Source organism: Aptenodytes forsteri, unplaced genomic scaffold (assembly GCF_000699145.1).
Source record: "Aptenodytes forsteri isolate BGI_AS27 unplaced genomic scaffold, ASM69914v1 Scaffold217, whole genome shotgun sequence".
In the NCBI taxonomy this organism is placed as follows: Eukaryota; Metazoa; Chordata; class Aves; order Sphenisciformes; family Spheniscidae; genus Aptenodytes; species Aptenodytes forsteri.
The window spans coordinates 5,831,939-5,848,101 of record NW_008796222.1 but is presented as its reverse complement, the minus strand read 5'-3'; the positions used below and the strand labels follow the sequence as shown (position 1 = coordinate 5,848,101).

General features: G+C 40.0%; 1 protein-coding gene across 1 annotated transcript in view; it reads right to left on the bottom strand.

Annotated features, from left to right (window-relative positions):
• The window catches only part of HS3ST5 (heparan sulfate-glucosamine 3-sulfotransferase 5), a 6,489-nt gene extending 3,417 nt beyond the window's left edge, over positions 1–3,072 (bottom strand). Inside the window, exon 1 of the mRNA XM_009289141.1 lies at positions 2,934–3,072. Coding sequence (XP_009287416.1) covers positions 2,934–3,040 — 107 coding nt within the window. The 5' untranslated portion in view covers positions 3,041–3,072. The remainder of the gene's footprint in view (positions 1–2,933) is intronic.
• Positions 3,073–16,163: the final 13,091 nt, after the last annotated feature.

Here is a 16,163-nt window from a genome sequence, read left to right as displayed (position 1 = left end):
AAAAAAAAAAAAAAAAAAAAAAAATTTTTTAAAAAAAAAAAAAAAAAAAAAGCAGAAAGCAATGTCTTAACTTGACAGTGGTACAATTTGCTCAGACTGTGGTGTGGCTGGTAAGACAGTCTTTCTGCAGCAGCGAGGTGGCAGTTAAAAGCATAAGAAACAGAAGCTGCAATTGCTGTCTCTGTTCTTCTCTTCCCTCTCCTTCTGTGTATTTGTTATTTGTTTTCAAGCAAAAAGGATTCCACAACAGCAGTTCCAGACCCATCTCAACTAATTTTATATTTTTTTCTCAAAAAGACAGTTAGCACTGCCTTCAGTGTAACACAACAGCTTGTCAAACAGGGTGGTTTCCTTTAAAAGTAAATAAATACCCAAAATATCCTCTAGCCTAAGGGAAAAGATTGGATGTTGTTAAAAGTCCTTCCTCAACACTTTACATTTCAGTTTTTTTACTCTTTCCCCTTTCTTCTCTCTCTAAATAATAAAATATATCCTTTAAAAGATCTTGGCAGTGGTGGTACTAAGCAGGCTGTCAGATCTTGGTAGTTGAATCCCCAGATGTAACTATTTACGGTTATATCACAACATGTTAATATTTTTGATTCTGGGTCATTTTTCCATTAAAATAAGAGTCCTTTGCAAAGAAAGAGTATATGACTTTTATTATATCACTGAATTTGCTCTCCCAAAACAGGCAATTTCTCAAACTGCTACAGTAAAACTCCACAAATATTCTTCTTGAGAAAACCCACCATAGGACAATTCATCTCAGGGAACTATATTTTTGACACATTTCAAAGCAACTAAAGTACGGCTGGGCAATCTTAATGACAAGCAGCAGTGCTGTCTCTCCTGATCCAGAATACTTGCTAATTTGCTTCCAATGGAGGTGTCACACTGGCAAAGATTACGAGTCTAGTTCCAGCAGGAGTGGTTTGGAGCATCATAAGCAGGTGAGGAGGCTCCCCATACTGCCAATGAGAGAGTCGGGCAACTCAAAGACTGGTCCAGATCGTCTCAAAATTGGCAGGCACAGAACCTGTTTGAGCTTTCACATGTGAAGCAGCTCCATGCACTCAGGATCTGAAGAATGGTGGCCTCCCCTGGAGGGAAGTGCTCAACTTATCGGACTTTATGACTCAATGAATCAGATAAGCTAGTGATAATTTCCCTTTGGGCCTAAGAAAACTCAAAACATTCCCGTTGAAGAGCCTAATCTCAGGCTATTAATTGTGGGCCATCTTCAGGTCTCTTCTTCAAACTGGATCTGCATAAATTAAGCATAAATTAATCTGGATTGCTTCCTGAACAATTAGTTATTCCAATGTCTATTGAAGCCACTCAGTGTCCTTTTATTGACAGATTCAACAAGTTTGGACTGTGCCCTAGTGCTGAGGCAGAAGAACATTTCCAGTTAATTCATTTGTGTCTCATTCTTTCTAGTGCTTCCTTTGCTCTCTTTCATAACCAGTCCAAATAAAGGGCTGCTTTTTAGCAGTGTGGTATTTTTCACACTAGGTAATCCAAGAGAATGAAACTGAATTTTACTGCCATTGGCAACATTATATATGAAACTGGTGGAATTCACTGCCGCAGGAGGTCAGCGAGGCAAATACTGTGGTGAGATAATTTTATAGCCACCAGTAAATTCTGAAGATGTGCAAGCATAGATAATAGCATAAGGTTAATTAGATTTCACGCCTCTGAGCATAAAATATACTTTTGCAGGAACCAGTAAGGAATTCTGCCTCCATTTACAGAATCACATTAGTCCCAGTGAAGTTTTCACCTCTGAAGCATCAGAGATGCTCTGACTACCAGGGGAAAGACGATACAAATTCTGGGGCTTAATTTGCAATGCACTTGGTCCTAGCTGAGTACACAGTCTTCCTCTTCTTCTGGAGTGGATTTAAGCAGCTGAAAAAGGCACCCAGGGACCTCAGATGGAGCTCAACATGACCTAGCAATGGACACTAGGTAGCTCTGTTTTCAATTGACGTTCCATGCGCTGCATATTCACACAGCATTTTGCCACAATTTTGAACTCAACTAATATTTTCCATCATTTAAAAGAAGAACACTAATAGAGCATTAGCACTGGCAAGCTGTCTACCAGCTTCTGGAAATCTTGAAGTCTTGTTTCATTCATTCTTTTGAAACAGCTTTTTTTTTTAATCCTGTCTTTGTGTAGCACCTACCAGAGCAATCCCAGGCCATTTCGAAGGTAACAGAAAGAGCAGTGTCAGTGCAGGTAGCACTACTGTTGCACTGTCAATAACCAGTGAAAACTCAGTCTGGTCAAAAGTGCCAAATACTCTTTGGTTTCCTCTGCTGGATCTTCTACTGCTCTCCAGGAAATCACTTGCAGAGAAAACCCACTTATTTAGCACATTCAGCTCCAGAAAATACTGGCTAATTAACATAGTTAAAATTCTCAAACCCTGAAGCAATCTTTCAAGTGAAATAGCATTCAAAACTTGATGAGCTACTCTGCAGGCTCATACTTAATTTTAACTACCACTGTAGCACATTTATTGCTTGCTCATAAATTTAGAAAAGATGATATATAAATACATCATAACTGTTTTTCTGAAACTAGAGGTCAACACACAGATGCACACAGACAAAAATGAGCTACTGTAATGGCATTTTTACTGGATGCTGTTTTATTTCTTCTCTGAAAACCAGTGCCAATGTGCTTAGAATACAAATGGACAGACAGAAACACTTTGACAGGGATGACCCGTGACTATTTTCCTACTCTCTTCTCCAAAGGGGAGGAAAGAACAATGAAAACCAGTACTAGAATAGACAGTCTTTCTGTCTTTCTATACGGGAGTAGACACTAAAATAAAAAAAAATCAGAGCCTTTGAGCAAAAACAGACAATCTGAGCCCATTTCTAATTAAGAGAGCAGCTACTTAATGACTTACCTATCCAAGCTCCCAACTCTGGCAACTAGATATAGGAGACTTCCAATAGCAAGGCTGCCTAGCACAAAGAGCTTCTGTCTCAGCAACGCCTGCTGTTTGAATAGCATGGCCCTCCATCAATCTTCAGGACTTCTTCAGTCTGCAGAGACAAGAACACATAAAACACTCATCAGAAAGCAATATGCAGGGTAATGTTTAATCAGTTGTTGCAAGTGATTAAGCCACACTTGCAAAGTCTTTTCAAACTGCAAAATAAGTAGTTAAAACTTTTGTTTGCTACTGTTTTTCTGTCCCACACGGTAACACCAGGCAATGTATCTGGGATAGGGTGATAGTTCTGGAAGCGACAGTTCAGCTACACCCACCATTACTAGGGCTGTCTGATAGCCACACTCTGGGTCTTGATGGTGTAGAGGCTTGTATTGTAATAGGATCTCTTTTTAGGTAAATATGTTTAGACTTTAAGCCCTTCAGAATCAGCCTGGGCTAGATTTCAACAGAGATTTAAATACTCTGCTGCCAAGTGAGGCATCAGTAACCAGGCGTTAGACTTGCAGGTCCTGTGCACACAGTGTGTGGGGCCACATTTACCGTGTCTCTATTATTATTAGAGTGCAAGCTGGAGAGAAATCTAAAGCAGTGTATTTCTTGATCTGTGCCAGCAAGCCCCTGATGACAGACCTGGGAAACATTTAGCTGGGGTGGGCACATTGATCATTTTTTGACACCAGTGCATCTTATCAGCTCTCCCTGTGCTGGCTGTCAGCTTGGGCTGTTCTGTGGAGAACCTCTTAAGCACCTCATCTGCCTGACACCAGCCTTGACTGTCACCTCAAGACCTGATGGGTCACAAACTGGCATCCTTGAACTGAGCATGCCTATATCCCCAGATGTCAACAATACCTAAGCATAGATTTAAATTTCCTTTTCTGATGTGCACCAGAGACCATCTAAAGCCCACAAATGAGCTTTGCTTCAAATACTTTAGATATTAGGCAGGCATGAGTAAAAAGATGTGACCTTGTCCCAAGAAGGTTGAACCAGAATAACCAGGAGGTCCCTGGGTAAGGTAGAGGGAAGCGCTGAGTAAAACTGTCTTTAGCCTGACTCTTTCAGGCATGAGGTTTGTGTTCAGGACTGCAGACCTGTTTAGGAGACTCAGAGCTGGATGCCTAAATACCTTCTTACAAGAACTGAGGAGAAAGATCAGTTTCTCCTTTCAGAGCACAGCCAAAGATGATGCGGTTCTTCACTCTCTACTAATCCTGGGCTTTCTTATAAATGTACAAGAGGCATAAGTTCAAATCCTCTCACTGGCTTAGGGGATGCAAAGCCACATCGTCTACCTACCAAATGAATGCTTTAATCACCAAATTGATCCTCTTGACATAAAAAACATAAATATAAACTGGAATCACCTGAACTACTCATCCATATTCTCAGTCCCTCAACAAGGGAATATTTAATGTATTATGGATTAGTTTCAACAGAAACTGGTTTTTTTTTCTGAATTTTGACTAGACTTATTTTGAACAATTTTTGATGTCAAGTTTCTTATGGTTTACTACTAGTAAAGCTCCTTTTGCAGCTCACTTTCTTCTTTTCCAGCCTTGGGACTTGCATCAAGCAAGACTGGGATAGCTTATTATAAGCATATAACTATATACAGAAGCAGAACAGGTAGCGAGAGTGCAAGGTGTGACTGGCCACTGTTAAACAGAGCCTGCAAATGTTTCTTTGTCCTGCCCATACTGTTAAATTTTTGGCCCAGAAAGCTCTCACCAGACTCCAGGATACAGTTTGGGAGCTACTACAAGCTAGGGACCATTCCCAATAGATGACATGCAGGCAGCCTGCCTGCCTTAGTGCTGGCTGAGTTTAATGGTATGGATGCAGGTCACTTCGTACTGGTTGTCTTCAAGGGTGGTAGAAGAGTCATTCCAAAGCACATATATTTTACCGCTAGAGAGAAAGCCTTTGTAAGACCAGCCCATCATCTCTTGATAAAAGAGCCATGCAACGTTGGAGCTCTGAGTCTGACTGAGTCTCTAACACACTTCTGGTGTGCTAATAATAATACTAACTCCTTATAAAGCCAGGTCATAGCTCAGGATAACCTATCATACAGAATATATTGCTTTTTACATAGATAAAAGCAACTCTATAATAAGAATTCTTAGGTAAGATCCTTATTGCAACAAGAATCATATAAAACACAGAGTAAAAGGAGTTTGCAAAGTAAATACAGAGACAGAAGAAGTATTATCATCCTTTAAAAAATAAATGAGGAGCAGAGGTACAGAGATTAAGTGATTTGCTCAAGGTCACGGAAACAACCTGTAGCACCAGTGGGTTTCAGTATGAAATGTCTGAATTCCTATCTAGCACCTTAACTACATCATAAACTTTTGCCTTTTTTGTGGTATACTTTTTCTTAACATGGAAAAATAAACATAAAAATGACATATAAATGAGGAATTCTAGACATTGAGCAAGGCAGAAATAATAGCTGAAGCTCAATTATTAAGAAAAATGCACAGATACTATATCTCTATGTTGATATCCTACTGCTAATTACTTTTTAAATTAAGTTATTTAGTTAAAAAAGAGGAAAGAGAAGGACATGATGATGATGATGATAGCAAATTTTCATAGGTTTCCCATTTTAAATTCTTCAGTGCTGCTCTCTCTAAATAAAAGTATCACTTCAGCATTACAATTGGTTCTGAACTTAATCTGTCAGAAAACTCTGTACATGAAACTAAAGTGTTGTCCACATGTTCTCCCTTATACAGGTTCTTAGACCCCAGTTAAGTGCTACCTGCAGGCCTCACTAAGGCTGTGGAGGTCATCAGGACATAATGAAATCAAATTAATGACAAGCTGTTTCCTGAAATAGATTCCACAAGGTCTCATGCCCTCAGTATTCATGTTCGCAATAAGATTCAATGCCAAAAACCCAACCCAACCCAACCAACCAACCAACCAAAAAAACCCCAAACCCAAACCAGTTCCATTTGCTCTGTGTTTGCATGTACGTGAGTACAGAAAATTTTTCCACAGAACAAGAGGTACTAAACACCCACTAGAAATGCAAATGTAACATTATTTATTTGCTTGTTTCACTTTTGTTATCACTTTCAGCATCTAATTTAAAGTCCACAGAAGGAGTTTTATTCCAGAGAGGTTGTGGCCTCTACAGTACTTTCCTCAGAAGTTAGTTTTTTTCATGAAAAGAAATGTAGAGAAATAATATCTCAGCTTCAGAAATGGCTGCATCTTGCAATGGATGTACTGAGATAGCTCTACGTGACAGAGGAGAGGACTGAAGAAAAACTTCTATTTAATACAACCAGAATGTGATTAAGGTGAAGGTCCCTAAGGCAGAAATGTTGCTGGAGACTAACATGGCAACACTTAAATGACATGGAAAGAAGAAATGAAAAGGAAGAAATGAAAATTCTGGGACCCATTATAAGCTGCACAAAGTTTTCTATAAGGAACACGTACTTTTAAACTTAACAAGAAGCTGGAAGGCAAGATAAAATGTAATCCAAAGTGACAAGATTTTAGCAGTTATTTGAGACAAATAAGGGTGTTTTAAAAAAAATGTTGCTCTCTGTTAGGGACGACAGCTGAACTGGCGCACAAACTACTGACCGATACAAGGATGCTTGGGAAAGCCGCAGGCAGAACTCTCCTGGTAGCTGGATGCTGAACGTGGAACCTCCTACCAAAAGAGATGACAGTATACTGTTGCACATCTCCAGTGGGCTTACATCAGAAATATCTATCTTTAACAATCTAGTTATGCATACCAGAAAAGTCCCTTCCTGGATATCCAAGAGAGTCATGATGCACAAAGAACAACAGAAACAATTCACAATGTGGGATGCATAATTTCTAGAAATGAGAGCGTGTGCAACATCATGTAGAGAAAAAACATGTAATGCGCTTTGTGATTTCAGATGCACAGCTGATCTAACTTGTTAGATTGACATGGTAAAGTTAGATAAAGAAGCTTCATTTAGCCCTAGAAAGTAGCTTTATCAGCGTATTGATGTGAATGCCTCACCCAACCCCATTCCCCATGTTTCCACCCCTGCTGGTGAGAGGACTGGGGTTACTGAGTGAATTGCCAAGAGAATACAGTACAACTATGTAGAACTGTGCTGATAATACCAATTGAAAAACAGATGGACTATTCCTGACACGATGAAGTGATCATGGATAAAGGAAGATATTGCATGTGCTGGCCAAATAATGTGAATTTTCAGTGAACTCTTGTAAAAGTTAGTTTTAGGTTGAAGTTAGGTCAAAGTCAAATGAGTAGGAAAAAACAGAAAAAAGCATACTGACGGTATTACTGATAAAAGTCTGAATTTGATAACACCATAAATTGTGCAGAAGCACTGAAAACAGAAGCTGTTGCTATAATCACCTGTTCCAAATAAACAGACAATGAGACAAGAAGATCACCAGGAACTTGTTTGAAAATGATCAGAGGGAAATTTTTGGACACATGGAGCAGAGGTGAGACGATGCTATTGATAAATGAATAGCATGTGGTTGATTATGGAGAGAAGTGTAAGAAAGGAAGGTACCATAATCCTTTGGTAAACAGACTGAAGAGATACAGTCTTGACGGACTGATGTGATTAATGAAAGTGAAGTACAAACCACAGGCAAATATGCACAAAGGAGGCTGGAAAAAATAATAAATAGGAGGCGTTTTTTTAGTTTAATTTATCAATCAGTTTGCATAGATTTTTTTGATTTTGCACACCAGCAGGGGTCATCTGTTGACCAACTAATATTTGTCTTCATACACTGCGAAAAGATCTTTGAGTTTATGTGGGATTTAAATACAGTGACTGAGAAAACAAGTCAGGGAACTGATCACTTGGCACGTTTCCATTTCTCTTGATTTTGCATTATGTTTCTTGAATGTTAACTACAGCTTCTTGCATTTGTCACTGTGAGTAAAATTCATACAAATCAAGCACAGACTTTTTCTGGGGTAGGAAATCACATGGCGTTTTGGAAAGGAGGGAATTTACCCCTCAAATTGTGTGCATCAGCTCATCTGCTCATGATCTTCTTCATGGTCTGGCTGGAATAGCTGGTCATGCTCCTGCTCCTTCTTTAGCCTCCTCCAGGTCCTCCCCTTCCCCTTGTGCTGTCTCACCACTGATGAAGGTCTAGGCTAGTGGCAAGGAAAAGATACACTCTCGCTGTACTTCTTCCCCAGTACTCTTCACTTCAGTGGTTTAATTGCAACAGTACTGCGGCACCATGTGGACTGTATTAAAAACCTAGAGTAATCATGATAGAGCAGAACATGGTTTTTCATTAGAGAGAGGATTTTTCATTCCTAATAGCATTGAATAGCCTAAGAACAGACAAAATTCTTCCCCTTTTTGACACAGTAAAATGAAATGGATAATGGGAACTGAAAGCTTTGAAAATACCGTTTTTCTGAGGGAATGGCAAAGTGCTGAGCCTGCAGAAATGGAATTTGGATTTAATTTTTTTTAATTTTCTGTAATAGTTCATATTTTTAATATCAAAAAGAAATTTAATTCTGATGTGTAATCACATCAAGCTGCCCTTGAAGCCAGTTCTTTGTGTGAAGAAGTGGTAAGAGCTTTCTCCAGAAAGGCTACTTTACTCTGGGAGACCATCCACAAAACCAGCATCTGTATGTGGATGCTGATCCATCTAGTGGATACTAGATAAGAAATCGTATGTTCCTTTTACAGAAGTTAGTACACTATCAGTGCTGAAAGAGCATTTGTGATTCATAATCCCAAGCCCATCAGGGCTGGCTTGGGTGATACACCCAGATATCTGGGTTCTCTCAAGCCTATCAAGAGTGGTAATGGCTATTTATTTAGTCCACTGCTCACAGGACATTTAACTCCAGACACCCTCAAGACTTACCTATCCATAGTTTTACTATCTCTAGGTAGCTACTGTGTCAAGTGAGAACAGTACAGGCCATAACCAGCTCTTTATCACATTCCTTTCTCAGCCTGAGGCCTTTTTTTCTTTTGCATCTTACTGAAAGACATTGAGCAAGATGGTGTTGGGAAGAGAGAAACAACTCCAGAGCTCACTGTTGCCTTTGCCGTGCCCTGTGCCAAACAGATCTGCTGCCAGATTGTCAAAGTAGTTAGGAATCTCAGATGCTTTGATGCCCTTGAGGTCTCAGACACATCTGCTTAGGAAAACTGCCTTATTGCATCTGAGCCGGCGAGGCAGGCGGCCGCGTTCTGCTGAATGATGACTAGGTTGCCATGATCCACGCTTAGCTACAGTGCTCCAGGAACACTTCCAAGCACATAGATCTTAATAGGACTTCATTAGTCTAAAATACAGATGCCTGTCTCCTTGCCAGCATCCTGACTATATTACCCTGTACTGCTCTTCATAGAGCACGAGATTAATCTGATAGGGTTGGCCCTTTTCTTTGAATTAATGGTATTTCTCCAGCTACTTCTCTCCTTTTCTTCTGAAAAGATCACCTTCCTTCTCTGCTCCATTTCTCAGGAATGGTGGAGCTGATAACACTAAGATAGAAAACCTGTGGACCTGCAATTCTGACTGTAGAAAGTTTATAATAGATACTAATTTCACAGCCTTCAAAAGAGAATACCAGCCTCATTTCTTCCAGCTGGCATTACAACAGCTGCAACCAAAAATAGCAATCAAAAAAGAAAAAGGAGATTGAGGAGCAAAATGCGGTGAAATGGAAGAGAGGGGAGGAATGACTGCAAAAGTCAAAAAAGAAATCATAAAGGAAGGCCAATAGCACTGCCACATTAGGAGTAAGCAGTTTGTTTTTCAGCTCTGGCAAAGACTTAAATGAGAAGATTATGAATCCTCAGAGAGAAAGGTAACCAGGTAGATATCCAGAGATTTCTTCTTCTGCCCTTCATTTAGTGTACTTCATTTAGAGTAATGAACAGTTTCACTGCATTGAGTGGGATATGAAGAAGGCAGGGAGGTATTGCTTAATATGTTTCAGCATTAAGTAAAACCGCATCTTTTCACATACTTGTAATTTTAAAAATTCTTCAAGTCATGCTTGCAGACTATTACTCCTTTTTTCCCCTTTCCCAAATAATTTCATACCTGAAATAAGACAAATGAAAGACTGTTTGAAGGTTCTTTAATTAGTTAAAACCTGACAGATGATTTAAGTTAATTCTCCTCTTAGCTATTATGGTGGCAAAATATGATGGCCTCCGGCAGCTCCTTACAGCTCTGTTTTCTGTGACTTTCCTTTAAAAAAGCAGCAAAACTGACTTAAATGCAAAACATTACTAGGAGTGAAAAGCATTCATGGGAAAACTAACAGCAAAAACTTAACCAAGCTGCAAATATATTTTGCTGGTACACTGCATTTACAGTAAAAACCACCTAAGTAGATTTTCCTCATGGCTTTTACTCCCCAGTGAGAAAAAATTCCAGTGTATGAGGTAACACACCCACCCACCCCTCTGTGCATATATAGGCATGTTATAAAAAAATAATTTGGGTGAGTCTGAACATTTTTTTGGAGCCTAATCTTAGTTCTTGCTCCTCAGGCCAGACATGCTGGCTTAGCTACGCTGCTGCCAACCCCCATGCTATGTGTGCTGCAGTAATACCTACCGCCTGCACAGCTGTGTCTTGCTCTGGCTGCTAAACTGGAGTAAGCAGCAGTGATAAAAGTCCTTGTTGTGGTTTAACCCCAGACGGCAACTAAGCACCACACAGCCGCTCGCTCACTCCCCCCCAGTGGGATGGGGGAGAGAATCGGAAGGGGAAAAGTGAGAAAACTCATGGGTTGAGATAAGAACAGTTTAATACTTGAAAAAAAAATAGTAACAACAATAATAAATTGTAATGGAAAGTAAAACAATGAAAGAGAGAGAGAGAGGAACAAAAGCCAGGAAGGAAAGAAAAAACCCCCAAAACCAAGAGGTGATACAACTGCTCACCACCCACTGACCGATGCCCAGCCAGTCCCTGAGCAGCCGTTGCTGCCCCCAGCCAACTCCCCCCAGTTTACGTACTGAGCATGACGTCACATGGTATGGAATGTCCCTTTGGCCAGTTTGGGTCAGCTGTCCTGGCTGTGCCCCCTCCCAGCTTCTTGTGCACCCCCAGCCTTCTCAGTCAGCAGAGCATGGGAAGCTGAAAAGTCCTTGACTTAGTATAAGCACTGCTTAGCAACAACTGAAATATCAGTGTGTTACCAACATTATTCTCATCCTAAATCCAAAACACAGCACTGTACCAGCTACTAGGAAGAAAATTAACTCTATCCCAGCCGAAAGCAGGACAGTCCTTTTTCCTGCTATTGATGAAAATGACCAGGTGCAGTAAGATGATATTGCAAAATACTGCAAGACAACTAAATATGATGACGTCTTCTTGTGGTCCTGTTTCTTTAGCTTCTGTGACTCTGTGATCTGCTTCTTATGTAGCCTCAGCTTCCTCTGAGTGTCTTGTAGAGCAGGCGGTTTTCTCTTTCCCACCCGCATATCTTTAGGTAGATCAATTGCTCATCTCTTTTCTCTTGTCCAAACTCATATTCTGGACTGCCCCATTACTGATGAATAGACATCACAATGTATAATATGGAGCACCTACATTCATTCTGAATCGGTAGCACCTCTGTCTTTTACTCAGACCCTTAATCTGAGACATATTCAGCTCAGGCTAGTCTCCAAAACCTCATATGCAAGCTAAATTCCATAGCTCCTTTCTGCATAAATGTCCCACAGATGTAGTCTGTTACATACCTATACATCTAAAATTTTTCCATGGGTTCCTTTCACAATTTTATCTTAACTACTGTGGTGGTCTTTTCTCTGGCCTTGACAAATATAACTGTGCTCTATTCACATCCATTCTGAACAGTGCTGCAAAGAACATTCTTCCAGCCTGTCTGTCTGACCACACCACATCTGTCTAGACACCCTTTTATTGTCTTCCCACTTTCTCTGTCATACCTTTCTGTATATTTCTGTGCCTGGGTACTCCTGGGGGAACAGGGAGAAAGAGAGTTTAAAAACTTGACCCCAAAGACCACTTAGTTATTTTTCAGAATGCAAAGTCTAGGTGCTTCCCCTGTAAGTCCTGACCACAACACTTCGCTAAGTAGTGCTGCCTATTTTAATGTGGAAATCTAAGTGAAAATATCAACACCAGTTAACCAGGGACTTGTTACAACACCTCCATGAGAGAGGGAGACCTATTAACAGTTTTCTCTGAAAATGAGAGAGCTGTGATTTTCTGCTGTGCCTGTGTTTTAAAGGCCAATAATACACTGCTATACTGGCCCGAGTGACAGCTCACAGCCCCCATCTGGGTGGAAAAGAAAGGGGAAACAAGAGAGACAGCTCATGTCTGCAGCAGCCAGGTGTTAGAGAGCTGTGCAGTGCTGGAGAGTTCCCCCTAAATGAGCTCTCTGCTCACTAAGCAGTCCTGCTTCCCTTGCACAGCCCATTCATCTTCCTCCCATTGGGCAGCGTGAGCTGTAGAAGGAACTGCTGTCTTGGGGCTGTATTCACTCTCTCAAATGCAGCCAGCTTGGCAAAAACGCCTGCTCCATGGTTTTAAATTGAAAAAATAAACCCATAAAAAGTCAACTGAAACCTCTTTGCACATGCTTTACTGGTGGGTCTCTGTGGCAAGAAAGATGCCAGCAGAGAGAGGTATGTGCTTCTGATCCTCGCTGGCAGACACACCTGAAAAATTACAGAAGGGCTGCTCCTCTGCTGGCATGAGATGCCTTCTCTCTCTGTGTCTTTTAAAGCAACTTTTTAGAGAATACTTTTCAGTGTACTATTCACAGTCCTTATACTGATTTCATGCTAATGCAGCTTGATTGACTTGGTGGACTTAATCTAACTTGAGCTCCATGCAATAGAGGGAATCTAATCCTTTCTCTATGGGTGCTTATGCCTTAGTATCACTTTTCTAGAAATGTGTTTAGTTATTAATTTTAATTTTGTTGTGGTTTTTTTTTTCCTGACCCACTGTTTAGTTATTAATTTTAATTTTGTTGTGTTTTTTTTTTTCCTGACCCATCATAATGACAGTCACCACATGGACTGTCCATACTTTTGGATACAGACACATTTTGCCTGCATGGTAAAATATGCTAGAAATGATGCCACTAGAAGAGGCTAGAAATGGTGCCACTAGAAGAGGCTATCACTTGTTTGCCATATAGTTAGTGGTGATCAGTGAAAGAAGAGAGAGAAGCAATGGATCTAGCTGGATGTAAAGCTCATGTAATTTATCCAGGAACTTGAAATAACCTCTGGCCTATGCAGTTCACGTTTGTAGTGGCCATTAGTCATGGTATCTGTCTGGTTTGGCTTTGCTCCTGATGCTCACTTACAGAACCTACATACTAATACCTTTTTGGGATCATGGGCTGGCTGCAGCCTCAACACTGACTATTTTGTACAAATAGAGAAAACTGTAAAATAATCTGCACAATTCAAGATATATTGGTTGGGTGAGAATTAACCCCAGAATATCTTAATGTTTTGTTTAATTGGCTTTGAAGTACACAAAAACACCTCCACATGTCACCTCATGTTCAAAAGGACCTCATATTTAAAGCAACTGCCATATAAGTATACAATAAGGTTAAACTAGTTCTGTTTGTCTATGAAAATATAGGTCCTAAAGGGTCCTGCTCACAAATTGTGTAGCTATCAGAGTGAGTGACATCTTACAAATGTCTCGATAGATGGAGGAGTTGATCTAATAATGAAGAAAAGAATACTCACAAATAATTTGTTTGTCATTTGGTGGGGGAAAAGAAGAGTGAATAATTTATTTGGTCAATATTATTCAATCATCAATAGAACTGGTAGAATAATTTATAAATTTACTTATGAATAATTTATTCATCAATTGATGGTAGGAGGAAGTTAATGAAGTAAACAATATTCGAATAACACTCAACAGGCTCTCAGAGGCAGGCAGGACAGCCAGGGAGGAATTGAGAGAATGGATCCCTTTCGTCAGCCTCGTGACAGCCTGTGCATGAGCACAGGGGATCACCGAAGGGCAGCTGCCCTGTAGCTGCTTCTGTAGCTTGCTGATAGTAATCACCGTCTTTCCCATCTAGCCACCCAGGACAACAGATCCACAAAGGTGCCCTGAGAGCGCTGTGTGATTTCTTTGTGTCTTTGATGACCGTGGGAAGCTGTTTGGAGAGTCCTTTTCTGGTGTTCCACCAGCTTCTGCTGTGATCGCTCAAGCCAGACGCTGCTTGCTCTGGCATGTGGCAGCAGAGGCTGTGGGGTGCCATCTCAGCCTTTCAGCAGCTTGAAACTTGTCACGCAGCCGAGAAGTGTGCTGTGCTCTGCTTGTGCACTCAAAGTAGGAAGCAAAGGGTTTCCCTCAGAAAGCCACAGGACACTGTCCCCTGTTTCTAGATAGGCTGCAAAAATAAAAATTAAAACTCCAAGGCGTCTTAGAGAAAAAAAAAATCTTAACAGCTTAAACTATTTCATGTTGTATCCTTAAAGGGCAAATCATCAAGCTACTCAGATCCACACCAGATTACAAAAGTCTGGTTGTGCAACTGAATTGTGCTGTCCCTGAAATCAAGCAACAAAGTGCTGACGTGCTAAGAGTTAAAAATAACCCCCTTCCCCACCATGTCTTTTCAAAATAAGATTTCACAGGCTTGTTACTGCGACTGTCAAAATCATTTCAAGGCAATTCTTATCCAAATGTAATTTTTAGATTTGTTTAATTTAGTAATATCTTTCCAATGTGGCTGTGTGAGGGGGAAGTTTCTTGCTATGTAATGCATTCAAAAACATCCCACTGCCTTCAGATAGCATCCACTGGTTTGCTCTACTAATTGAATGAGAATCCGTAACAAATCCAGTCTGAGCATTAACCGAGAGCCACAACAGAATACTGTTAATAAAAATCATCCTGAAATGGCTTTTGTTGTGTTATAATCTCACATTGTAATAGCTGTCATAAAAATACAAATATAAAGTAGGCAAGAGGATGTGAGCAGAAGGGGTTTTTTTCTGTTTTCAGTGTGCTAAGTTTAATGGTGATATATGTGCAGTTTGGGATGAAAACAGATGCCCTTTATGAATAGACTAAGTGGAGGAATCAGCTGGCTTATCTTCTCCTCTCAACTGCTACCAGGATTTTTCCACTCTTTATTCCTTTGTTAACTATAAACTGTAAGCACTGAAAATCAAAAAATGAGAGAAAGTTTATGAATTATACACGGTCACAGAGTTTATTAGTGTTCCATGCTCATCCTCTTGGGAGTCACTGGAGGAAGAGCTTTGAGCAATGTGGAGGAATCAGCTGGCTTATCTTCTCCTCTCAACTGCTACCAGGATTTTTCCACTCTTTATTCCTTTGTTAACTATAAACTGTAAGCACTGAAAATCAAAAAATGAGAGAAAGTTTATGAATTATACACGGTCACAGAGTTTATTAGTGTTCCATGCTCATCCTCTTGGGAGTCACTGGAGGAAGAGCTTTGAGCAATTTCCAAATTTTCAAATGAGTTCTCCATTTCTTTATCTCATTCAGCTTTTGATATGGTACATAAATTATTTATCAGGACTACCATTATTTCGTTAGCTTGCGGTGTCCTCTGGCACCATGTCTGCAGAATGATATTCATTTTGCATTTGCAATTACTTAACTTAAAAGAAATCTGTTAATTCTTCCTATATTCAGCTCTCTCGTTTCACAGAATGATGTGTGAAGGACTGAGATGTGAACAGAATTTCATTTTGACCTTGAACCCTGATTACTCTTTTCATCCTGCCATTTCACCAGAAGATGTAACTAAAGTTTATGTAAGAAATATTTCTATTTTCCTTTCTCTCTCTCTTTTTATTTTTTTAGGTGAGAAGATGGGATAGGAAGTAAATTTTTTCACATCATAAATTCACCATTAAAGCTTAGTGAATTACGTGCTGTGCTGGTTAAGTTCGGAGAAGGATCCTCTTTTATATACTTTAAGTCTGTCTCCTTGAAGTTAGTTTTTGAGGCAGTTCATCTCATAGCTTCCCAGTTGCAATAGCATCTGAATGGAACAGCTTCTCAATTACTTCACCTTACAAAGTGTAAAGGAGACACTAGTCTTTTTCCACACCAGAACGTACAATATATTCTTAAACAAATGTTTATTATAATTGACTTCCTCCTGTTTTACTGCCATAACAT